Source organism: Sylvia atricapilla, chromosome 2 (assembly GCF_009819655.1).
Source record: "Sylvia atricapilla isolate bSylAtr1 chromosome 2, bSylAtr1.pri, whole genome shotgun sequence".
Classification (NCBI taxonomy): Eukaryota; Metazoa; Chordata; class Aves; order Passeriformes; family Sylviidae; genus Sylvia; species Sylvia atricapilla.
Genome location: NC_089141.1, coordinates 50,725,560 through 50,752,720, shown reverse-complemented (window position 1 = coordinate 50,752,720; position 27,161 = coordinate 50,725,560). Strand labels below are relative to the sequence as shown.

Here is a 27,161-nt window from a genome sequence, read left to right as displayed (position 1 = left end):
CAGGCACTGACTCCTTCTCTGTGGTGACCAGGGACAGGATCCGAGGGAATGGCCTGAGGTTTTGACAGGGGAGGTTTAGGCTGGATATTAAAAAAAAATTCTTCACCCAGAGGTTGGCTGTGCACTGGAAAAAGCTGCCCAGATCAGTGGTCACAGCACCAGCCTGACAGAGTTCAGGCAGCGTTCGGACAGTGCTCTCAGGCACATGGTGTGACCCTTGGGGATGGCCCTGTGCAGGCCAGGAGCTGGACTCGCTGATCCTTGCAGATCTCTTCCAACTCAGCATATTCTGTCATTTTCTTAACTCCTCTGAACAGATACTAAAGAGAACTTCTTGGCCCTCTCATTCCCTTACCGTAACCAGAGAAATAAAGAAATGAAAACTAAGCTTTTCAATTTTTGTATACATAAGCATCTTTTACAGGTTTGGGACTCCTGTTTGCTTCCTGACAGAAGGAGCAATTTATTGCACTGCAACACAAGACTTCTTCCTCCTAGGCTACCACATGACTAGTAAGAACAGACTTACACTCATCTGATAGCTGTTCACTAATTTTAATCTAAACAATCTTAGCTAGATATTTAATGGATGAACAACTACAGCCCAGAATGCATTATTTCAAACTGCTTGCTAGCGGTAGAGGAGGTGCCTATAACTTTCCCACGGCTTATTTCTAGACAAGGCTACCTTTCTTTCTGAAGTATGGAGGCAAGTGAAAGATGGGAAAAGAACACTGGTAACATCCCAGTTATATTTGCAAGCCACAGAACACTTCCAATTTTTTAAAAAACAATTTAAGCATTTTGAACAACACATAAACCACAAAGGAGAGAAACACATATTACAGTTTATTTTTCCAATGTAACCAAAAATTGTAAAAAAGTGAGCATGGTGTCACCAATGACACCCATCAGAGGAATATATAAAAAAAAATATTAATAAAAAGAACTTTTTCACTGACTTACTTAAGTCTGCATTTAATAACCACTAGATTCCCAATTAATAGAGGTGGAGAACAAAATGTAAAACGAAAATACTATGTGGTTTCAAAAACGTTTGGCATTGAGCTGAATTAGATTTCTACTCTGCTATAAGGAGTGAGAGGGAACCTTCAGTTTAGTTCTTTTTAATCCTAATTATTATTTGAAAGAGGTGGGAAAAGAGCACACTGAAAAATCTGGAAATTTCTGTTGAAGTGTTTTTCCTTATATACTGTACTTGTTAAGTTGAAGAGTAAATATCTGGAATTGATCGAAGTCTAACAAAAAATTTTAATAAATTACTATTGACAAAAATAATGCAATTAGAAGTGGAAGATATCTAGGATCTGACAACTGTCCACTGTCTAGAAGGCACAGTATTGGAGTGAAAAATCTCAAGTGTCTATAGAAATCAGTTAGCCTTTTTTTTCTCTCCAATAAACACCTAAACAATAGATCATTAAATATGCAGCAGTGAAACAGATGTGATCGTTATTAGCTCTGAAAACAGCATTCAATTATGACAATTTTGTTTTAAAAAGGAAACTACTAATTTTCCTTTTGCTCTTAGTAGAACAGGGTATAACCATTACAAAATCCTGCATCTTAAAAAATTCAGCAATAACTATTATTTACACTAGAACACAGTATTTACTACTATGTTATTACACATACTCATGTTCAGAGAAGAAAACAACATTTGGATTTTTTCAACCCAGCTTTAATGTTTAAAATATACCATAATGATCACTGGGGAAAGAGGAAGAAAAGAAACTGTAAACCTGAGTGGATGATGGAAAAGGAATACTGCTTTCAGCTATGTCTCTATGCATTTTCTCTGCATGGAGAAGAGAACTGAGGAAACAGTTCCCAATTTTTCTGTTAAAGCCGAGAAGTGAAAACCAATCTGAAATGTTGATGTTACATCCCTACTGACTGCAGTTCCAAAAAGTCCATCCATGGTGCAATCCTTCCGACACTTAGTTAACAAGACATAAGTCAATACAGGAAACGAGAATTTGTAGATTTGTTTCTAAACTCCTGCCCTTCTCCATCTTATTTGCTTCCACTCAATCGAATCACAATCTCTATCAGATGCAAGGGCAGTGATTTGGAGGGAAAGTGTTTAGTTCTCATAGCAGAGCTAATACATAAGAACCAATTTAAAATCATTTTCTTCTGTGACTTCTACATTAAGAATGCAACAATTTGTTGCTTAAACGTGTACAAAAATTTTTGGAAGGGAATAAACTAAATCTTGAGATTTAAAATGTAAAGCATCAGTACTGCAATTTTGATAATATGCTGCAGCAAGTAATTAAGCTTGATAATCTGTGATGAGAGACACGTGGCTGCATCATCTACAGTAATGTTTATTTTTGCCCTTTTGGCAGAGGAAAGGTCTTACCTATCAACTTCTATCCTTCTTAATATTATTACTGTTGTTTGTGACAGAAGTGTCATTAAAAAAAAATAATCTGTTTTGCAGATTTATTTTAAAATGGCCAGCAGTGGATTTATACACGAGATGGGGTTTTCTTTCCTTGAACTAAGAAAGCAAAACAATGATTTTATGAAGTTTCAAAGTATCATAATTCAACGAAGTATTTATTACAGAAAATAAAACTGTATCTAAAAGGAATCTTTTAAAATGTTGTGAACAGCGCAGTGACTGATCTTTTGCAGCTGTGAAAGCGGGTGTAGAGGACAGAATGCAAGAAAGGACTGCAATTGCCAGCTGTGGCCTGAAGTACTGCAACACATCACATCCAACAGCTGGGGAGGTCAAGTGACACCACTTCTCCCTCACATTAACCAGCAGGGCTGATTGAGCATGTCCAGATCTAAGCTTTCTCTCACACTGACAGCATTCTTCAGGTCCACATGCCCCACGCATTTTTCCTGTGAAGGACTCCACGGAGCTTTAGAGCATCATGTACCTACACCTTCACACTGACACTCTTAAAGATGAGTTACCCTCTTGTGTCTCTGTTACTCTGCTGTCCTGAATACCTGTGGCTGAAAGTAATTTTCAATGTTTGCAAAATGTGATGAATGCATTAAAAAAAAAAAAACAAAAATGCCCAAGGAAAACCCAAAAAGTGTAAATAACCTCTTCAGGGATGGTCGCCCCAATAAACAGTTCTTACAGTGCCACCTGGTGGTTCACTCTCCTAAGTGCCATTTCATTTACTTCAACAACACTTCAGCAAATTCAGAAAGAGAACACGAGTATTTTACACAGATATAGATATATAAATACCTCTAGACTTTAGAGGTCTATATGTAGAATTTTTAATAGATTACTGAATAACTCATAATGGAAGACATCTTTACTACCACAGGCACTTCAGTAATGTTAATTAGTTTTTACCAATTATTTACTTTGAGGACTTAAATGATACAACTGCACGCTCTGAACAGGATTTTTTTACTTTGGAAAAATCCTAGAATGAGAGCACAGAAATTCACAATTCATTTAAATTAAAACAGTCTGACATTTTAATTAGAAACTTGTAAGTTAGAAAAAGCCCAATGACATTTCCTGTATCATAATTACATCAAAAAGACTTCTGAAATTTAAAGCAGTTGAAATAGGATTTTTTAATAACTTAATTCTCTGGGTTGTTTTGAATTTGGCACAGGACCAAAGTGCCACCAGCCTTGGCACTGTAATTCATGCCCATCTTGAAGTTTTATAAGCTCAAAACATTAGCTTCTGTTAGAGATAATAGTAAGCATTTACTTACTTGTACAGGACAGGTCTATCTTGTAAGGCTTCCATGGCTTGAGCGAGAACTGGAGAAATGTCACATGATTCTTGTGTCAATGTCCTACATTCATCTATAAAATACCAACATAAATAAAAGCACATTCTTTACACTGTAATACACTTTATACAAATTGTCAAACAAGAAAATTAGTTAAAAACTCAAAGGCTTTTAATTTTGAAGACTTCAGAATATGCTACCTGGGATAGTTAGTGTTAATACAATTAAATTCCCCTGCAAGCAGCACTGTAAAATGCATGTCCATCACAAATTTCAACAATATAAATGATTAAAGGAAGCTAACTATTTGTTCATGCCCACATACAAATGTTGACTCATTCTACCTTCAGAATTTTATTCGGCTCCTTTGTACCTGTTTACCAAATTTCAGGTAAGCTATTAAGAAAAAATGGAGGAAGTAGTTAAGCAAGCTGTTTGTTTTGTCATTTGGTTCTGTTAATTTTTTTCTTTCATCAAAATAACTATATAATCTTGTATATTCCAGGGAAGAATGTGGAAATCATATAAACTAAATCAAACACTGGCAGGAAAATTATGACTTTTCATAAGGGTGAAACCACAACTATTATCTGAGGTTTCAACATCCACTGAAGAACAGCTAATGAATATAAAAATCACATTGCACCGTTCTTTCCCCCCATGAATCTTACCGTCAGTGAGACAGTCTCTTGCTTCAGAGAAGAGGGAAGTAATAAAAAAGCAACTATATTTGACACTATCAAGGTCTTACATTGAACATGGATGGCTACATCCAGAGCACATATTAACAAAAAAAAAAAAAAAAAAAAAAAAAAAAAAAAAAAAAAAAAAAAAGAGCCTACTATCATTCAAAGTAACATACGGACAAAAGTAGGTGTCCTTTTATTTTTTTTTTTTTTTCTTTTCTAAAACTAATCCACCACTTCTTCCACTAAACTAGATCTTGCTACCAAATCATTAAAACCAACAACTCCCCTCTAACTTGCAAGGAAATGAAATTAAATACAAACTGAAAATTTGTTTGGATTACCAAACTCTAGCAGTTGCTCTTTGTGGAAAATCATCTACTAAAAACACAAATAAATAATCCACTTCTATAATAATGAAATTGGCCCAAAAAATGAGAGAATTGCCAATTAACTGTTTGGTTCAAAACATATCTTTCCCTAAGAAGGAAACCAAAATGTTAATATATCTTGGAAAGGGATTGTGCTAAGTTCAATCCACATGAAGGAATTAAAGGAATCATCATCATAATATTCATAAACATAAAAACATTCTTAGTCCTACTTTGAGTCCATCTGTAAAGTCGTTCATAAGATGTCTCTTGCAGTAAAGCCATCTGTTCCATAATTTCCAAGCTACAAGAGAAATAAAAAGTTTATTTGCAAATACTATTTTAGGCAGTACTAGCAAAAGCATGTGCAAGTCATATTAAACACACATTATTAAAACTGCAAATATTTAAATTTTTTTTTTGTGAACTATTCTGTGTATTTCTGTATATATTCTGTCATATGAAGCAAAGAATGAGACCTTATTTTAACTTCTGCTTTTAACTGTAGATAGTTCTCTTGCACTCATCTGAGTAGGACTCACCCTGCCCTTTGCTGATTTGTTCGGAGGAGAATCTTGACATCATCATGAATTTGTTTTACTCGTCCCAAAGCCTTAAAAAAATCCTAAATCAATTTAAAAACAAAATATAAGCAGTGTGTCAAAGCAGTAATTTCTGATCAAATCTTTAGCACTCTATCCTCCTGTTTTCAATTTCTTTTCTAAGTTTCTTGCAGGTCTGTGTTCCAAATGCTGCTTTTAAAATTCATATACCATTTCTGCCACTTACCTTTCATTCCATCTTAAGAACCTTAGGATTTTTTAGTTTCCCATTGTATCAAACCAAACAACAACAACAACAAAGGCATTAAAGAAAGGCACTAAAGATGTGTTTTTAACTTGTCTTGTGAAATATGTGTGTTTCAAATCCATTAGGTAACTAGAGAGATTTTGAGGACACTACTATGCATTACATTACTCTCTCTATTACTGTTAGCACCTAAGGAGCAAAATGAAACATTGTAAAGACAATGATTACAGGTTGATATTTTTTGTATACATAAAATGGGGTAACTATTTCTCTAAAAAAAAAAAAAAAAAAAAAAAAAAAAATTAAAAACCCGTTTGAAATATACTAGACTAAGGTTTTCCAGAACAGCCTTTCTTTGTGGAGTAACTCAACAACAGCAGTGAAAAAAAAAGACCCAAACCTAGAAGACAAGGAGGTTTCAGAACCTGGCTGAAAAGGTTACTTTGCTAGCTTCCGAGTGCAGTGGAAAGCCAGTAACATTTTCAAACCAACCTTCTTATGCAGACATATTTCAAATGCCTTGGAGAAGACTAGCTATTTCAGATTCCATTGTTTGTTACATCTTTTGTGATTTGAACAGTTTGCTCAGGAAAGTAGAGTTTCATCCTGGCTCAAATCACATAAAAATAGACATATTCTAAGTAAAACAGGCCAGCAATTTAATCTACTGCCTTCTATCAATTTTGTTAAAGACCATGTTTATAAAAACCCAAAACACCTTTTTTTCCTTCAGAAAAAAAGGAAATTTCTCAACCACAAGTCTGACTAAAGGCATTTTAAGCACTCTGGTTGACTCTGTCATAGGGGAAATGCACACACATGATGTTACTGAAACCTGCCAACTAAAGCGGAACTGTTTTATCTCAGTTACTTCTCCACATTTTTTAGCCGAAGTATCAAAGAGACCAGCCCTTGCTGGCTGCAAAACAATCATGCAGTAACTGGCACAGCGTTGCTGTCATTGTTCCCTGCAATAGGCACTTTCTAGAAACTTGAATGTTCTTTCATGGCAATAGTAGTACAAAAGCATACAGCAATTATTCAAGTGCACAATTATTTAGCACATTCCATTTATGCTTTCATTAGCACTGTTTATGGTTATCAGTTCCATGTTTTCAATAGTGCTTTAACTGCTAACAGGATGCCTGTGAAAATGAGATAAATCTGGACTACCTGCTGAGACACTACATGAAGCTTTCCATGCAACAACTACAATAATAAAAAAATCTATTCAGTACACTCAATTCTTTCACTATTCAGTTTGCTTTTACTGTAGAACAAGTTTCCTTTTACTGTGTCTTTTTATCCAAACTATAACATACTCCAAAACTTGTTTTGGAAGGTGGCTAAAGTGAATCAGAACCTTGTACCCTTAGCAACCAAATAAAACTGAGGGAAAGCCTCAGCTTATGTTATTTCAAGTCACTGAATACCTACATACATGAATATGCAAAATGTACACACACATGCACAGTGGCAGTACTAGGGAGCTACAAGCTTCTCATTTGCTTTGAGTGTCATGAAGTTTTAAAATGTCTTCACTGAAAAATTCAGACTTCATAAAGGTTTTTTTGAAGTGTAGAACCATATAAGAACTCCTTTGCCTCAAACTGATTACAAGAGTTCATTTGCCTCAAACTCATTACATCATTACATAAACTAGAATTTAATGTTGATTTTCTGTCCCTTTACTTCAATCTTTCATCATACATTTCAAACTCATCAGAAATTCACCATTCTGTTAAAAGGTACTTTCCTCCATAAGAAATTAAATTGCAAGCTGAAAATAGTATCTCATGTACAATTCAGTTAGAGCATTGCTACACTTTAGTTCAGGGCGAAGATTTTAATGTTCATTGAGCTACCTCAGTAATTGGCTCATCTTTCGTGCCTCGAAGGAGATTCATTTCATCCGGTGTCAGCTGGAATTTCGCTATGAATGCATCTGCAACTTGGGCTTTCATTTCTAATCTCTGACTGTAATAAAACAAAGTGAAGAGGATATGAGCTTTTTATGCTTATCTCAAAGACTCATTTTTCATATTCATACTTTTGGAAATACAACCAGCATCAGAAATTTGTATTATTAAATTATAATAGCAGATTCTTGCCATCAAACACTTGAGTTGCTTTCTTACATACAATTTTCTATTAAGCTTACATAGATTATTCAGTAAAGACAATATAGAGGGATGTTAGCACATTTGAGAGTTACTAAGTTCTTTATAATAATATCCCTTTAGCATTTGTATTGTAAATTATCTAATCCAGGTACTTTGTGCTTGTACAGTTGTAATGCCTGCAGCTATTTCCTTTCAAATTCACTAAGGAAAGGAAAAGCCTATAGCATCCAAAATTACCTTAGATTAATCTACTTTTCTGCAGACCAGATCCATTTCTTTGTAACACCATACAGTTGGGATATCAATTTACCAATGTCACAAGCAATCAAAATGCAATGGCTAATTCTCTTGCTCCTGAAATAAACAGCCAGAATGCAATACGCAAACACCATCTCACGGGCAGCATTTTCCTGCACATGTTTTGTCACACATCTTACAACCACAGAAGGATGCAAATGGAATGGACTGGGATCCCTGTAGCAACAGAAAATTTGCTCAAACTATGGTTTGAGCTCATAGTATTCCAGGAAATAAAGACTAATTTTTCAGGACATTGAGAAGGCACTAATTAGTTATTTGCACAAGAATTAAGCTCAATTCCTTTAAGACCATTTCATCTTTCAATGTGATACAATAACTACAAGAAAAAGATATTGCTATTACAGGGTGGTAAGACAGACAAGTGTACTTCTATATACTGTATAATTAAATTTCCCTGCAAGATAAAAGTTTGAAAAGTAAGCTTTCACTTATTTACCCCCTCTCTACTATCCAACTAGTCTCTGAACTTCATTCAGTTACTAAGTATGGAAAACTGGCTTCCCTGCTGTACACATGGACGACTTTCCCACCCTGCAATTCCACAAATTCTTTTAGAGATCAGATTAAATGTTTTGCAATTGTCAGTGCTCTAGCACAATGAACAGTGAGAGAGTAATATAAAATCCAACCATACTTTAACAGTAACATCTATGAAAATCAAAGTGGAAAGCAAGCCAATACTTCTAATTTACACAAAAGAGTCCTAATTAAAAAAGAAAATCAAAAACTCCTAGTAATACTCGATTTTGAATTGATAATTCAAGTTTCACTGGCGAACTAGGCAAATATAATTATTTTACATATTTACAGTGAGAGTTTTGCAATGCTGAAAATCAGCCTATTTAATTTTCTCTAAGTAAACTCTGCAATTACAGATTTTGGGTGTCCATGAAGCCAAATGTTTCTCAGGGAAGGAACAAGAGTGATGGAGGATGATTTTAACCAACCAGGCATATGCATCCATGAAAAATCCTGGCATTTTCCAACACAGTGGAAAGGGAATGGAACAACACAATCTTGAACAAATCCAGTAAATTTTCAGCAGGAAGATTTATGTGGTAAAATCTAAAGAGAGTAAGTCATGCTGTAAAAGGCAAAAAGAGAAATGGTCTACAAAACCCACAAGAAACAGACAAGAAGATATTAACAAAAGAGTATTTTTAAATCAGTATTAGGCCTGTGAGAGATGTTCTGAGGGTAATTATGAAATTCTCATCACACAGATGAAAGATGGGGCAGGTCTGCTCTGCATGAACAATGTGTACACATCAATGCAATGATGTATAATCCATGCTACTCAGACTGCCTCAGCCAACCCTGCTCATCTCTGCCCTGTACTGACTTTCCCAGTGTGCCAGGACCATTGTTAACAGCATCATGTAGTGAACCAGATCAGAGAACAAATCTGGCAGGAAAAAATCCAGAAGTTATAACTTCTTGAGGGTGGAGATTACATATATTTTCTAATTGAGTTTACCACAGCCTCTGCTAAGGGACTGGGATGTGCCAGCACCAGGAGCTGTCAAAATCAAGAGGACATTGACTTCACTCTGCTATGAAACTCTCAGGAAAACTACACTTCAGAACTCCTCTGTGGTATAAGAAGAGGTCATTTCAATTGTTAGTTACAACTATCACTACTAATAATCAAAATTATAAATATTATGACTCAAGAAAACCCTAGAGCCATCAAGATGGCTACTCAAATTGAAAATCAGCCAAGGACACTGAAAATTTAACAGCAGTGATGCTGCTTTCAACAAAGCATTCCAGTTTCACACTGTGCTGTGCAAGTCTAATGCTTCAACATCATCATTACTGTATTTAGTTGAAACAACAGAAAATGCTTCAACTTATTAACTTCAATAGTTGCTCCAAGTCTCTCCTCTTGGGATGGAAATCTCAATTTAATATAAATCCACAAAGCTGAAAACAGACTGGATTATCCATCCCTTTAGGTAAAAGAATGAAGGTAGCAAAGAGATGAGAGAAGGCAAATGCAAGGCCTCCTTTGGGTTCAATTGAAACAAATCTTCCACAAAGAGAGGAGGAGATGGGATGCTGAGAAACTTTTCTGTTCTTTAAGCTTGTGTATCTCCTGAGTGCATAAACTTTCAGTTGTTCCTACAGAAGATCTCCATTTATTATTATCTTCTGTTCTTCAGATTTTTTTAATGTATAACTTTTGCCAAACTGGGGCTAGGAGGAAGTCTGATTTTAAGAAGTGCAGCATACTGGGCATAATGGTTTTCTCAGTTTTCAGGTGGAATTGGGGTTGTGGTAAAACAAGGAACACAGTCAGGAACTGTACAACCAGCATGCTCGTGAATCCATCCTGGAACTCTGTGCCCTGTTTTACTCTTCCTTTATAAAAAAGAACCATCTTGCTAATCAGTATCTCTCTTTCTGCAAGTCCTCACTCTTCACAGTCCTCCCTCCATTTTTGCTGCTATAGAGAACAAGGTTCAATCAAACATCATGCTTTAAAAGCCATTCCCATCCCTGGTTGTGTCTCAGGCCTGGCATAACTGCATACAGATAGACTCCGTGCACTCCCAATAACTAACTTTCATAAAACTGAGTCAATACATAAAACTCAAGCACACTGGGCAAGCTAAGCTTCACAATGTACTCACAAGATAACAACCTCAAGGTGGCAGCAATGTTTCATTCACTTTTCTTAAGATTGTGATTGGGAAGTGGTGACAAATATCTCTCCTACACAAAAGCACGCGTCTGAATTTTGATAAAGCTGCTTTTGTTGGGCTCTTTAAAATGCACGCAGGGTTTCAAAGATCTACTCAGTTTCAGAACCCAGGTTACCCAGTTCTGCTTGAGACGACAGTGAAAGTTGCCTTAGATATCAATCTGCACAAGAAAGAGACCCTACATCCTAGATGATGGCTCAGGAACAAAATATGCACATTACCTACCTTTGATTTATGCATAGCAGTGTACAGCATGACTGAGACCAATATACCCACCTCTGTATTCAATTTTTTTCTCTCTCAATATTTATTTATTTATTTCCTCACACACAAGCTAACTTATTTAACTCAAATTTAATCTATCTTATTAAGGCAGGGCAGTGGATTAAAATGTCACTCAAGGTTGCTGTAATCATTTCACTACAGTAAGTGCCTTACAAAACACAATGCAACTAACAACAAAAGCTAGTGTAAGGCAGTCTTACATACAGCACACAGAAGTCAGTACCTGTGTGCAGACAATTGGACATTTCAAGACCCACTGGCCTTTCTGTAGATATAATAATTTCTAAATTCTAAGCCCTGCAGTACAGCTAAGGAAAGGCCATATCATTTTGTTATCCCGATTTTTTTTCTTTTAACAAAGTTAATCCTGTATAAAGGAACAAAACTAACAGCTTATAGGAACCCCGCATTGATGCAAAAGGGGAAGTGCCAAGTGTTGGTAGAATTTAGAACTTGGGCAAACGACAGGATTCCAACAAAGAGCAATTTCCCCAGTTTTAATCGTTACCAGGGAGACAGAATTCTTTTGCAAGAGAATTCAAAAGGCTGGGAAAACTATGTACTTCATGCACTTTTCCCTTGAACCAAATACAAATGTGCACTGTTTGCTAGGATTATCACCTAGACAGCTCAAAAAATAAGATGAAGAAGCAGACTTTGCCAAAGCTTAACTTTACCTTAACACCACATCCAGCATAAAAAAGCTGCTAGTTTCTTCTACCTAGGATGAATGAGAGCAGTCATTCTGAAATTACTTTCCATTTCTGGTACTGAGGATTCAACACATTTTTAGAGCCTCAAGACAATGGAGCATTTCTAACTCATAAGTAAATAACAATCATCTTTAAAAGACTTGTATAAAGCTGCAAAATTATTTTTATGTCATGTGAAAGGCAAACCTACAAGATTATGCAACAAAACATTTACACACAAGCATTAGAAAACCATTCTTAAGAGTAAGTACAGGTGCAAAAATGCATTTGTAAATGCTGAGAAAAAATATTTTGCTCTGCATTTTATCTGTAAAACACATCTCTTATTGAAGTAGAGCCGAAATACTGTGAGGAGGTATTCAGCGACCCATTCTATCATAAAATATAATTAAGAATTATTCTTCTTAATTAAAAAACAGGAAGACATAAAAAACCCAGTAAATTGTCTACTGTTTCCAGGATACAAGAAAATAGCAGTAATAGTAAAGAAGGCTTTAGTGAGACCTCATCTGAAAAACACATCACAATCCTGATCATCTATGTGAAAGAACAATGGATTCCCATTAGAACACAGCTAGCAGGATGACCATGGGAGTGGAAAAACTAATTTATCACAGGAGATGAAGGCAGTTCTTAAGAGAAAGGACAAGATGAGAAAACAGTCAATTTATATCAAATAATTAGGTTGGAAAAGAGGGAAAGGCTTTTACTGGAAAGAATGAGCTTTTGGGGCAAGTCTTCATGAATAGCAACACGCACAACACGCAAAAATAATGCACTAGTTATGTGTTGAACATTGGAGTTTACCAAAGTCATTGTGCAAATAACAGGTGGCAGCAGGAGAGTGGACTTAACTTAGGTTTCTCCCATCTGTAACATCTACCTGAAGACAGACAGCCGGCAATGCTGCAGCCCTGCCATCTCCTACATTTTGTGACAAAAATAAATGGGGAAAAATTGAAAAGGCTAAATCAAAAGTTAGGCAACACATCTACACTGAAATTATTAAAATCTCACCAGATTACCAAACACTAGAAAAAAAAACTTTACATGTTGCAAATAAATCGGAGTAATTCAGTAATTTTCTACTTTTATACTGATAAGGCTTCCTCTAAATCTGATAGGCATGCATCCACAGAATATTTTTGACCGAATTTTCATATGTAGAGCTTCACAGGAATCATGTGGTATATACAGATATAGTTACACAAACACACACAGTAAATCAGTGTTTGGCAATGGTTAAGATCCATGATCCATGGTTTCTAAGTTGTGCACAGAGATTAAGTTTAGTGAAAGGAGTGTATTTCCGATGAACACATTCTTTTGCATCCTGTAGAAATGAGCTATTTGATATTTCCATACCAAATAGACTGGTAACTTCAGTTTATCTTCTATAAAATATGATATAAAGCCACTTGAAAGGTGCCTGCTTAGTCTAGCTTCAAATTTGCCATCAAATTCAAAAATGTTGTCAAAGGCATGAAAATGACACACTGCTCTCTACATCCACCTGGAATAAGATCAAATCAAATGAGTTTAAGCTGCAGCAAAAGGAGAACTAAATCAGATAGTAGGAAAACAATAAAACCAAAATCAATTTCCAGTGAAGACCACAGCCTCAGGGCAGATCAGAAAACATCAGTCAGAAATGGTACCATGTAATTGATTCTGCACTTCTGGTGAAAGTTTCCTGACCTGTAAAACCATGCCTCATTTCATACTGACCAAGCATACTTAATGTTTCAACAGTTGCCAGGAAGAAAAGCTGAGAAGAAAATAAGGCTTTGCATGTTCTCTGCTGGTCATGGGTAGAATGTGACAAGTTAGTTTTTCTTCTTTTTTTCAGATCCATTGTAGCTGGTTTTATTCCTCTGCTACACCTTGTCACCTATGCTTTACTTTGGTACAAATCAGGATAGAAAATGAGCCTCAGAATTTCAAGTCTTCACTCTCTCCCACATGGAACTATAATTAAGTTTAGGCAATCACTGCTTTTTCTCATGAAGCACATTCATGGGAATAAACATAAGTCTCAAAAGGCCAACATATGAAATACATCTCATCAATGCAAACCACCAGATCACCACTTTTCTTAGCACAGGCTGATAAAAGCAAACCCCTCTAACCTGTTAAAAATAGTGCTGAACTTCCTGCATCATTTCCAAATTGACTACGGCAAAAAAGGTATTTGTTAGAAATGGAAAAAGGCACCACTAAGAGACAAGGATGAGAGATCAATAGTGTAGCACTATTGAAGCAGATGTTCACTTAGAAACATTTTCCTAAGACTTCTAAGCTCTGTATTGAGCACAGAAGTGACAGTCAAATAATTGACTAAATTCCAAGAATGGTGTTTGTTGTTTTTTAAATAAAGATCAAGCCTGAATGTAATGTAATTCAATTAAAACAAACTGAAGTACATGCTTACATTCCTGTCTGGGAATCATATTTAATTGTATTTTAAAAAGTAAAAGAATCCCAGGGCTATGTAAATGCCTTTTTTTGGAATCTATATAACTAACAATTATTCTGACACCAAAACACAAATCTTGCTCTATTTAAGAACACAATTAAAAGAGGGTAGCAAAATAAGATAGTTTGTAAAGGTGTTCAAGCGCATAATCTCCACAAAAGCTCTGAACCAGTAGCCTGACTCAAGAAATATCTGAGCCATTTCCATTTTTTTGTAACAGTTTTCAGAGTATTGTGGGTTTTACTTCTAGAACACTAGTTCTAGCTCTCAACAACTTTTGTATTTCTGCAGACTTATTTTCAGTGAAGCTCCTGAGCATATACATACCCTTACATAACTGCTCTTACTTAACTTTATAAGAATTAATATTGCAAGTATTACCTTCTAGTCTCTATTCTCATTTGTAACATTGATGACTGCAACTTGTGGCTAACCTCAAAAACACCACAATATCTTGCACAACATCTTATTTTAAATTGGCTGGTAGAATTACTATGAAGCCAGTCTTCTGGCATTCTGCACAGAGTACTTGGAACCAAACAAGTTATTTCTCTGGTGTGAGAATTACTGAACTCTGGGATGCTTGCTCCCTATGCAAGGTGAAGTAGTTCAGTATTGCAAGTAAATTTTTTGCAAGTAAGCCTCACACCAAAAAAAACAAAAACAAACAAACAAACAAAAAAAACCACCCCAAACCTCCAACTAAACTCTCCCAAAACAAATAAACAAAAAAATCCCAACCAACAAAAACCAATCAACAAAACTGGAGTCAAGTATAACAAGACAACCAGACAACCAACAAGTCGAAGGAAGCTGTTATTAAAATCTCACTTCAAGGAGCAAGAATCTTTTTCTGTCAGCCTACTAGAAATAGCAATTAAGCAAACCCACATCTTTTAAAGCACAACAGATGTTTGTTGTTTGAAAATAAAGTGATCTCCTCATTACTAGACATAAAAAACCTAATGCAACCCTGAAAGCCATATTTGTGTGCTCAAGTAGAAGTACACAAATCTACTGAAGACAACTGAAATGGAAGCGGATTTTTAACAATTACCAGAAATTGTCTAAATTAACTGACTCAGGTTTTCTTTGTTATAGAAGTTGGTTATGAAATACATTACAATGAACACTCTGTATCAAGACTCTATGTTACTGAGAAGCAATAATTTAACTTTTTGTTATGAAGAGATGGGTTGGATGTCTGGAATACTTTATTTCACACTACATGGTTCTATTAAGCTATGGTAAGTCCCAGTTTAAAAAAAAAAAAGGAAAAGAAATACTAGTTCCTATGCTAAGCAGATACCATAATTTAAATAGCATGAAGGAAAACTGTTTCTAATATACAGTATTATTATTATTTCACAGAAGAAATAAATTCAGAATAAGCACCCTAACTGACCAAAGAAATGCACCAACTCTGACATATTCACAAATATAAAAATTCAATTGTATTAATTACTTTTAAAAATTGTTCTCTATGCAAAAGCCTGTATTTAGCATTTATGCCAAAGCAGGTGTAAAGCTCACAAACTACGTAACAAGAAAAAAAATGTTGCAAAGCAAAAACCCAAGAATGCAGAAGTTTCAACTTAAATCTGAGACAAACATCTAATTTTCTATCCCAAATATTTACCCAGATGTCTTAAAATTCACACATTTCACCAATACAGGAAGTCCCCAAGTTCTTATCAGGACTACCTACAGGAAACTTCAGGTGGGCAGCTCTACCTTCAATCCACAAATCTGAGAGACCAGGAAAACCAGCAAGAATTGAGGTAAGAAGCTTTGGAAACTGAAAACCATCTTGAACTACAACTAACTATATAGGTGATAATACAATGCCAAAACTACTTATTATAAAAAACTTAGTACCCACACAGAGCCACTGAGACAGCCATTCCTTTTCAAGTACTGCAAAAAAAGAAAATAATCTAAATTCCTAGTTACCACAAATGCATGAAATCTGGAAGTTTACAGTCTCTCTTCAGTTCCAGATCATTTAATAAAATCCCAACATTTTTTCCAGCTACAAAAACACAGTCAGATAAAGTAAATCACATAAATGCTAAGCCTAATAGAAGAACATAATAGGACAGGTGCAGTTTTCATCTCTGCAGTTCAACCAGACAGCGTTTTAAGACAACCCTCAGAGGACAGACAAGCCATGTCCTTCCAGTTTCACCATTTACTCATTTGTTGGCTAAAAATTGTCACATTAGGTTGAAGGCATCAGCAATTTAAGACTTGTATTTAAGACTAGAGGCAAGATTTCAGGTGCTCAAGAATCTCCCAACATCTGGCAGCAGATGCCTCTTTCACATTTCGGATGTAAACCAAAGGAATGCAACAGAACAGACAGTCCTTTAACAAGTTAAAAGAACAAATTACTAAAACGTCCCAAATGGAGCCATAAAGTCCTCACAATTTTTCATACATTTAGACAGGGAAAAAATCAACTTGGCTAATAAATGGTATTATGAATCTTCCATAACAGACTGTAAAAGTCACAAGTACACTTTGGCTTCTGCTCATGGGTATTTCATGGTATACTTAAAAAAGACTTCAAAACCTTTTCCTGTATGTGCACTCCGAGGTTACACAGATCCTTAGAAGGACAGACTACTTCCTAAAATAAACATTTTTCCTCTTCACACAAGGGGGATGTTCTCTCTTTTAAAGGAATTAGCAGAAAGTCTTTTAAGTAAACTGTAGTGCAAGTAAGGTCTGTATTGAGGAGGTACTGATGTGCAGGCTGCATAATCTAATGGAATTTAAGGCCAATTAGACATCCACCATTTGGGACTGGTCTTGGTATCTCCCATTCTTCAGAACAAGGAATCAAAGCAGCTTTCAGATTCTTGAGACTACAAAATATATGACCACTTCTCTGTCCTACTACTTCACATACTCATATTCAAGATTATGTATTTTCTAAGACTTCTGCTCACTTACTTAAGGTGTCTTTACCAAATCCTTCACTTTATATGAACCAGCATTTCATTTTATGCAGTTATTCTACATTCAACATTTAAAAATATGTACAGATTAGACTCCAACTTCATATTCAGACATAATCCATTTCCTATTGAAGCTTATATCATAAACCTACTGATTTTGAAAGCTCACTGAGAGCTATCCAAAACCATAATTTCTACTAGAAACTTACTACCGCAAAATAATTATTTCTAACCTCCACTGAACTGTATATAATTTTCCAAAGAAAGCTCATAAAGCAAGGAGATTCATTCTTCTACACTGAGAAAACCTGAAGCTATAAAACCATACATCCCAGACATAAAAATAATAAAGATTGCTTGAATCTGTCATTGGCTATTATCCCCTTCTCAGGAATAGAAATACTGAAAAGAGAAAAACACAAATCTTTTCTCCCACAGGAGGCTGGAGAACCAATGGAAAAAGTGGTCTGTGCTAGGCTCATTAAACAGCACTGCTGTAATTTACAGTCAGCTTTAAATATAGCAGAGTAGGTTAGAATCCAACTTTGCATTCCCTCATACAGTCCCTGAAAAAGAGAGAAATTTCCACTGGATACAGAGCATTAATAACAAGAAGCCTGTCAAACTGATGGGAAATTGAGTTGGTCCACATCTGTTATGACACAATATAAGTTACATTATCAACAGACTTTAGGCAAAGCACATCCATATTTAGCATGTGCTACCACTGTAACTGATTGTTTTCCCTAAGAAGCAAAATTTTATTGAAAAAAACACTAACATACATTCTTACCTTTTTGGATCATTTAGCAATAAGCTACGAGTGCAACTGAGCTAAAACCACATATAGTATTTAAAAAACCCTAAAGTTATAAATAAAAATGTCAGTCACATCTGAAAGAAAATTCTATCAAATCAATAAGGTGGTATACATACTTTTCTGCCTGGAGTTTTGTGGTTTTTACAATCAAGTCCTGAGTTTGCTCCTTTGCTGCCTAAAATACAATTAGAATTGTTAAGCATGTGAAAAAGACAAACATAATAACTATATTAAACAATCTTTAAAATAGGTAATACTTTTGAAGCTTTCAGAATATAAGCAATTTAAAGAGTATACTCTTTGAAACAAAAGACCTTCTTGAAACAAGCATTCACTAACTCTCCCTATGTCCAGATAGTAAAAAAATATATAATTTTTTATCCTTATCCATACATATTTTCATGCTTACATAAATTTATACTCACATAGTTTATTTTTAATTTATATTCAGTAGATAAACACTATAAATATTAGAAACAGTTATGATTATTTATGATTAGTTATGATTAGAAATAGTTATGATTATTTAGTTTGCCCATCAACTGTAAATCCTTTGCTGTCACAAAATAACAAATGAAACAAATTCCTTGGGATGCTAAACTGGCCAGTACCAATGTCCACCCAGACTTTTTAGAAAAGATGATGAACACAGCTCTGCTAGTCTAAGCAAGCCTAGCTCTACAACCAACAGCTTACAGAGCTGCAAGGACCAAGGACAATCATTAGGAAAAATTTCTTCACTGAAAAGGTGGTCAGGCATTGGAACAGGCTGCCCAGGGCAGTGGTTGAGTCACCATCCCTGGAGGTATTTAAAAGGTGTAGCACTGAGGGACACGGGATAGTGGTGGAGCTGGAAGTGCTGGGTTGATCTCAGAAGTCTCTCTCCGTCTAAATGATTCTAGCATTCTAAGAGCAATTCACTTAGGAAGTTCATCACAACCCTAAATATTGAGTGATGGCAGTGCAAGGGAATCCATGCAGACACAATTCTGCATCAGACAGCAACTACATAACTAAAAGGATTGCTGCAACTGAAGTTAAAAAGTTCTGAAACTCATTGCTCTGTGAAAAGCTAAAAGATGTCTGGAATTTTTGGCTTCACACTGGATGCCACCAGTGATCCCTTACACAGAAAAACTGAGATGATTTAACAAAAAAAAATCGTAAAATCAAAATGCATTCAGTATAGAATAATACTGCAAATGAAGAGGTGTAAATGGCAACAAAGATATTCTATGTGAATAATTTCACTACTGTATTACAGCCACATTACAGCTTGCCAAATTAAAGATGGCAGCCTTGAGACCCCTGAGAGGTTTAACAACAGTATCTACACACACTGATTCATTTCAGCCTTTCTATTTGCCACTACATTAGTTACAACAGAAAAGCACTTAAGGTACAGGAATGCTTTGAAAGGTGAAAGTAGGACTGTAACAAGTCATCCAACTTAATTGCAAAAGTTAATAAACGAAAAAGAAGAAATTTCCTGGCTTCCTTTCCAGCGCTTTCTGGGCAGGAGTACCGATTACCATGAACAATGCTAACAGCAGGACAGTAAAAAAAAAAAAGGAAAAGCATTCTTTCTGAACCTAGCTAGATACACCAGGAAGCCAATATTTACATATGTGCATTCAAATACATGCCAAATATTGCCATATTTTATGTCTGAAATGTAAGAGCTTACATCTAACCACACAAGGTAACTGTCAGAAATGAGCCAGACATGCAAAAAAAATCAGAAAGTTGGTATTTGATGTTTCTTGTATAATCAAAACAGGAATATTTTTCTCTTCCTCCCCACCTCAGTATATTAGTTAACAATTTCATTATACTTCAACCCCACTGAATTCCATTTCAGCACTTGCTCCTTCTCTCCCTTTCAGCCACTGTACTTATCAAGTCACTATCCTAAAATCAGATGTGACAATATATGGTTATTTGGATCAGATGGTATTAAAAACTTACAAAGTAACAAAGCTAAAAAAGCCTTTTGGCTTATCCAAATACATTCCCTTTCACGTCCTGCATTTGTTCTGCTTTCTCAATACACTGCTCTATTTGCACACTTTTCTGCATTATATGCCCCAAATTCTCCTCTTTGTATCTGTTTGCTCTACTTAGCTCATTTTTGCTTTCTTTTCAGCTTGAGCACATGCCTGCAAGTCTTCCTGTCCTCTTACAGATAAAGTACCAGAGTATTTTACAACTGAGTGCTAGTTCATGAGCTTATTAACTTTACATCCATACAAAGAAAACACAGACTGAATCAAGACAAGTTGTGAGTTCTACAGGGCTCTAGAGGAAACCTCCTATGAGGTACAGAACAAAACTACCTACTGACTTTAACAAGAAAAGAAATCTCTGCAGGGTGGCTCTACTCTGGGAAAAGAAAAAAAAAATCACAGAGGACAATTACACTTCATGATCTAAAGACAGAAAAGAGCAAAAATCTGCATGGACACTTGACTCATTTCCACATCTAAGAGCTTAGTCTAACAGTTCCTGAACTGCACTAGGGAATATATCCACATTAACAATGTTCAAAGAGATCTGAGACCTCTGAGGCACATTACCAGTTCCTTCTGAAACTGAAAATTAAGTACTGCAGTTTGGCTACACTGTACTCTCACTTTTTTGGTACAAGTTCATCAAGCTGCAAGCATCTGTACAATGACTGTGAAACCTATTTATCTAAGTAGAAGGACACCTAATATACACACACAGGGAGAGGAAAACAACTGTTTTCACAGGATTTTTTTGTGAAGGATTCTTATTCACATACTATAACTTACATGCTGTATTTGGAACATGATCTACGTTTCAGCATCCATAAGCTGTTTATACTCATCACTGCACTGAATTTTGAACTTGTCCCCTAAAACCAAGCCAGATTTAGCAATGCACCATAACACACAAATTTCCTACTCCAGGAATACTTTCCAGCCCCCCCAGGAATACTATGGATTCAGGATTAAGGTGAAACAGAATTGATTTTGTTGCATATCAGCATTCTGAGACAATGTTAAGAAACAAAATTAATAAACTGATGATGCACCAGATTTGTCTCCCTCTTTGAATTATCAGATACTTTCCTCTGAATATACTTGAGGTATTTACATGAACACGACTCAACAAAGTCAGTGCAAAAGCCTTTCTAAATGGAAATACACAAATAAACCCTTAAATCTCACACACATCCAATCTAATAAAATATTTTCTCTCCACTCACAAGTAATGAATACTTGTGCACATGTCTATCACATTGCTATTCTCATAATAAATATATGGCTGCATTTTGAACTGCAATTTGGAAGAAATAAAAATTACTTCCTTGATACATTTTCAAAACATGTGAAAAGAAGCATATTAATATCCTAAAGTAACCTAATAGTCATACCAGGGAAATATCTTGGCGTTGCTGTTGACGCTCAGAAAATAACTCTTTGTCCTTTTAAAAGAATGTAGTCACCACACCTCAAAAGGAAAAATATTCAAAGCACTTCCATTTATATGTTACCTTCAAACGACTGGACATGTCTTCACAGCAGCTGCTCATTGCTTGCACATCTTCATTTATACTCTCAAGTTCCTAAATAAGTTCAAATAACAGTGTTTTTAATCAGAGATGCTGTGTCCAGACCCAGTTTCCCACCACCATTAGATGCTCTAGTTACAAGGAGTATTGCTGCTCTAGACTCCCTGTTAGTACAGAGTAATGCACCACTAAATATCAACACTCATGCAGAACTTGGATCTGCTTGAAATATCCAATGCAACGCTTTCAACAAATGAAACAATTTTCCTGTAAAAGTGCATCTCTCCTGGAAAGTTAAAATCTCTCTTCATTCTTTTTTTAAACTTCAAATCACATAGCACTGCTCTTGCAAAATAGCTACTCATGCTGCAAAAACATTACCTCTTTAACTTGCTTGAATATGTGCACAAACTCCTCATTTATGGCCAAGCTTCGTCGCTCGATGTCTCCACGCAGGTTCCTTCGGGTGCGCAAACTGTTTTCCACAAAAAAGGTCGAGAGAGCCTTGAGTGCTTCCAGCATTTCCTAGAAAATAAAAAAAAGGACCTTCAGTTTGCATGCAGTTACAAAGAAGCAGGTTAAACAGTCTGCATCCCAATTTCATGGCCTTATTAAAAATAAAACAAACCTAATGAATGATTTTAGAGGAAAAGCTGCCTTAACACACTCCAGATCAGTTGGCAAACAACTAAAATAATTGCTGAGCCTTTGTTCTTCTCTTATAAACAGAAAACTTTGTCTACAATTTTACAGCAGCTTTAACCAATAAGACTACTTTCTGAAAATGAATGACCTATCCACAGCAAGAAGGCATTTAAATTACAAAAAGCCTGAGAAGTGCCCTCCGAGACAAGTAATACAAACCTCCCTACGATCTGAAGGGATAAAATAGGAGCGTGGCATGTTGCTGGAGAAAGGAAAACTAATTTTATTTATAATTAATGCTGCAAAGGGCCACCCGCAGCTCCGCAGCGGAACTGAGGGTACGGCAGGACTCGCCCCCCCGCCGCGAAGCCTGTCGGGGCCCGCGGCCCCTGACGGCTCATCCGGCCCCCACCCCGTCCCTCCGCCGCCGCCCGACCCACCTTGTCATTGTCCAGGCGCGTCTCCAGGATCTTGTTGAGCTTGCGGGACAGCGGGTTGGTGCCGGGGGCAGGCGGGAGCCCCGAGGCGGGCGCGGCGGGCGGCGGCGGCGGCGCGGCGGTGTCGGCCATGGCTGCGGCCTGCCCCGGCCGCAGCGGCGCCACACGGGGCGGCTCCGGCGGAAACGCGCCCCGAGCATTCGGTTCCGGCCTAACGCCGGGCGGCCGCAGAGCCGGGCCTCCCCTGGTGCGAGGCGGCACTCGGGGGTTTTCTGTTTATTTCTTTGCTTGTTTTTATTGATAAAGTAAAAACACGTTGGCATTTAAATATTAATAATTAAAAATATTTTACTCCCTAAATAAAGGCTTTTGAGTCGATGATAGAGGGTTCACTTCATGAGGCCAGATAGCTGCATTTATTTCATAAAACAAATGCTTTAATTATGACCACAGGTAAAAAGAAAAAAAATAAATGAGGTCTCTGTTGTGTAAGCTAACGGCAGTGGCTGTAATATGTGTCAAAATGAGGAGGCTGCCTTGTTTCTGCTGTGCCTTTACTGACACAGAGGTGAGCTCCCCAGGTCTCCTCACAGCTCCAGAGCACAAAATCACAGAGTCAGTTAGGTGTAAAAAGATCTCTGAGATCACTGAGTCCAACCTATGACCCAACATCCCCATGGCACCCAGACACGGCCTTGAGGGCCATGGCCAGTCTTCCATTAAACACCTCCCGGGACGGCGACTCCACCGCCTCCCTGGGCAGCCCAATTCCAAAGCCCAGTGACCCTCTCTGTGAAGAAATTCCTCCTCACCTCCAGCCTAAACCTCCCCTGCTGCAACTTAAGACTGTGACCTCTCGTGCTGTCCCTTGTCCCATCTGGAATGCTGAGGTGCAGCGGAGGGATTTCTGTAGGCTTTTCCAAAGGACAGAAAGCAGGTACACATGAAGGGAGGATGCCATGGAAAGATTATTACTGTAAGAAGACATGGGCTCCACCATGGTATTAGCTGTGAAAACAACATCACCTTTCCATTTGTCTGATGGTGTGTGGCCAAAACCCAAAGATTCCAACAGTAGCTTAACTCTTCAGGAGTTTGGGGATTTCATATTGCTCTTCTCAAAACCTTTCCCGAAAATAACTGCAAGCAAGTCGAGTAGATGTTGCCTTAATGCCCAAGGTGGACCACTGAGCTTCTGAATGGGTTTATTCATCAATCATTTCTTCTTTTCATTTGAGTAATTTTCCTCAAGGAAAAACTGTATGACTAAGGCCCTTGAAATCTTGGAGACAGTGATATTTTTCTATTTAATTTTTGTTTGCTTCCTCACATGGATCCTCTACATAAAAGCCCAGCTTTTCTGAACAGTCTGTGTAGTGCCTTGTTTCTACTCTTGGCTAGTCAGCAAGAAGGTTTTAAGCATTTTCAGACACCTTGTTTTCCTTTGTTTCTGTTTCTCATCCACCCTGTTACACTGATGTTATCTCCTTCTAGATGTCCTATATTTCTGACTAAGCTTCCAGGAGCCAGGAGCTCCCTTCTCCACTTCAGAAGAGATAAAAAAAGCCTGCAGTCATCACAGGTGTAAGCAATTAATATTTAGGCATGTCAAGAAAATCCTATTATTAGTAAGATCCCCTCCCACCTATGAGCTGGATGTTGTCAGTTGTTTGAACAACACTTCAAATGTTGTTAACCTGATGGATGAGTTGACAGAGTGAAGGCACACCTTGAAGTCAGAAAGGCTCCAACATCTGAAACACAAGTGTCAGATAAGTCACGACCATTGCCAAGTCTTGTCCAACAAGTTCTACCACAAACATACAAGGAGCCAGAAAAAATTCCCGCTATTAGTTGGTACATGCATTTTCTTTTTAAGCAACCAGTTGCGTTTTCAGATGCTTCCTAATGGGTGTGCATTTCTTCAAGAATGTGTTTCATGAGCCAGAATGCTTCTAGCTAATGTAAAACATTGGGCTGACAGGAACCGATGGAGTTTTGAAACAGCATGTATTTATCTATGCTGTGGTCTTTTGAAAAAATGAGAAGAAATAATCAAGGAAGCACTTTTTTACCTAGTCTAGAAGGTGCTTGCAGGAGGATACGAGTCCTTATATCTTGTTCATCTGTTAGGAATGTTAGATGGAGCTATAAAACGAAATCCTCTCTTCTGATACCAAAAATATTTGCAGGGTAGCTTTTTCCTCAGAACAGATTTTTTTTAAACAAAAATGCAAATGTGACTGCAATGAAGTCACCATCTAGGACTCAGCTAGTGTGCCATGGCTTATATGCATCACAAAGTTGTGTTTGGCATGACATTGTTACCAGTCTGCTTGCCTACCAGCAAACATCCTGTTAAATCAATTGGATGTACACTGTGGGATAAAATGCTTGGGATTTTGTGATCTGTACGTGCCAGAAGATACTTTTATTTCAGTTATCTGTTTCTGTGTTTCAATGGTAGACAGTTTGTGTAGCGTGTGTCATTTGCTCCACTGCAAGTTGCCTCACCAAAGCTTGACACTGCAGCAGAACTACAGGTGTCAGTAGAGAAATGTCTGGCTCAGCATGTTTTCTGTTAATTTTCTCATCTTTGTTTCTTACTATGGTGGTTTCTGGTTTTGTGGGCTTCCCCTCTCAGACAGCAAAACTGTTTGACAGCTGTCACCTCTATGCAGCTGGTGAAAGTGTTCACAAACCACATATTTGGTGCACAGACAGGAGCACAGTTCAGCCTGCAGAACAAGGCGTGGTCAGGAATGTCACCTGCTGTCTACATAACCAAAGCTAGTAAGTGCTGCTGTACTTTCAAATGCTTGGGAGTACATGCACTTTCTGAAGATGAAAACAAAACAAGGTTTGTAGTAGTAACCTGAATTCATTCTACAAAAATCTAAGTAGTAATAAAACTTCAGTGGATGAATAGGTTGACTGGGGTCAAAGACATGGCTGGATATATTTCCCTACTCTGTGGCAAAAGAAAAGTGACAAAGCAGTACATAAAGAAAATATTTTCTTAAACACAAAGAAGAAAGAATAACCCTTGTTATGGGTGTTGTCATAGGCAAATGAGAGTGAGGAAGGAAGACTTCTGTGATGAAGGAAAAAGAAAATGTATGAATACATTAAAAGAAGGGAGGAAGGGAGGAAGGGAGGAAGGGAGGAAGGAAGGAAGGAAGGAAGGAAGGAAGGAAGGAAGGAAGGAAGGAAGGAAGGAAGGAAGGAAGGAAGGAAGGAAGGAAGGAAGGAAGGAAGGACTAATGCAGAGCTTGCCTCAATATGATGCACAGAGCACATAGGAATGGGAAGCATTATGAAGTCAAAGATGTGAAAGATGGCCCTATAAGATATGGCCATATTTAGTTGTATTTTTCTTACAGTGTAATAGATAAAAATAATTTGGCAATGCTATTTTGCATACAATTTACAGGTTCTGCAGTGAAGAAGAGTTTCTGAAGGAAGCTGGAAATGATATATTGCTGCTCAACTATGCCATCCCTATGAAAATGTTTACAGCCCTTTATGATGATGTCCCTGTAGATAATCAGGTGAGTAGAACTTGGCTCTGCCAGTATCTCACAGTATACCCCAAAAGAAATTCACCACTGCCTTACAATCTTCACTAGTTCTCTGCCATTAACTTATCCCTTGTCTTTTTCCAGTATTTTGATGTCTTTTTGTGCTAAGGGTGGACTACAAAATCCAACTGATAGGCAGGAGCACAGGAAAATGTTCTGTGTCTTTAAGTCAATTAGAGCTGGATTTTTTAATGATTTCTTTTCTTAGAGGTTAATATTATAGAATCCTTCCACCAGATCAAACAATTTCCAGAGCTAACAACTTTTTAAAAAAGTCAGACAATGTTGACATCACCTGGAAATTGGAAATATGAATTATTTGGCCAAAGGTCCCCCTGACAGCAACATGTAGTCATGTAGCGAAATCTGTCTGTGTCCCTTGAAGGTCCAGGAGAATGTACAGTTCTGAAGTTTTAGGTTAGCTCATGCTATCTCACTTGAGGATTTATCGTCGTGCCTCATTGTCAGCAATAGTGGCTCTAATATATGTGATGCTGAATCAGCCACCTGGCTGAGGAGCTATAAAACTTCTGTTTGTTATAACTCACTGAAAAGATAACACTAGCATTACAGTGTGCACTTTAATACATACCAAAGCCATGAAATCTTCCTGTTCATCTCCTGTTAAAAAACCCAACCACTGATTTCAAGGGAAGTACTGTATCAGCAAAACTAATAGGGTTTAGTCTAAATTTATTCAATTCTAGAACACTACAGAATAAAGGACTTTTCTAAGGAAGTGGTTGTCTAAACTATGTGGCCACATCCCTGGCAAGGTCAATTACATTGGTCATGGCACTGCCACTCACTTCAGTGAGGGTCCAAATTTCACCTAAGAAAAAAACCAGAAACAAATGGTTTAGATCATGGAGCTATGAAAACAAATATCTGCCTGTGGCTGATGAACTGCACCACCTTAGTGACACCACATC

General features: G+C 37.0%; 1 protein-coding gene across 2 annotated transcripts in view; it reads right to left on the bottom strand.

The window, feature by feature from the left end:
- The window catches only part of COG6 (component of oligomeric golgi complex 6), a 55,600-nt gene extending 32,786 nt beyond the window's left edge, over nt 1–22,814 (bottom strand). Inside the window, exons 1-8 of one of the 2 annotated variants that reach the window (XM_066313213.1) lie at nt 22,652–22,814; nt 21,948–22,091; nt 21,549–21,620; nt 18,145–18,203; nt 7,485–7,596; nt 5,352–5,434; nt 5,043–5,113; nt 3,732–3,825 (exon numbers count right to left, since the gene is read on the bottom strand). In XM_066313213.1, the coding sequence (XP_066169310.1) occupies nt 3,732–3,825; nt 5,043–5,113; nt 5,352–5,434; nt 7,485–7,596; nt 18,145–18,203; nt 21,549–21,620; nt 21,948–22,091; nt 22,652–22,780 (764 nt within the window). In that variant the 5' untranslated portion in view covers nt 22,781–22,814. Of the gene's footprint in view, nt 1–3,731; nt 3,826–5,042; nt 5,114–5,351; nt 5,435–7,484; nt 7,597–18,144; nt 18,204–21,548; nt 21,621–21,947; nt 22,092–22,430; nt 22,545–22,651 lie in introns of those variants that run through there. The other variant, XM_066313214.1, reaches the window with a different exon arrangement.
- Nucleotides 22,815–27,161: the final 4,347 nt, after the last annotated feature.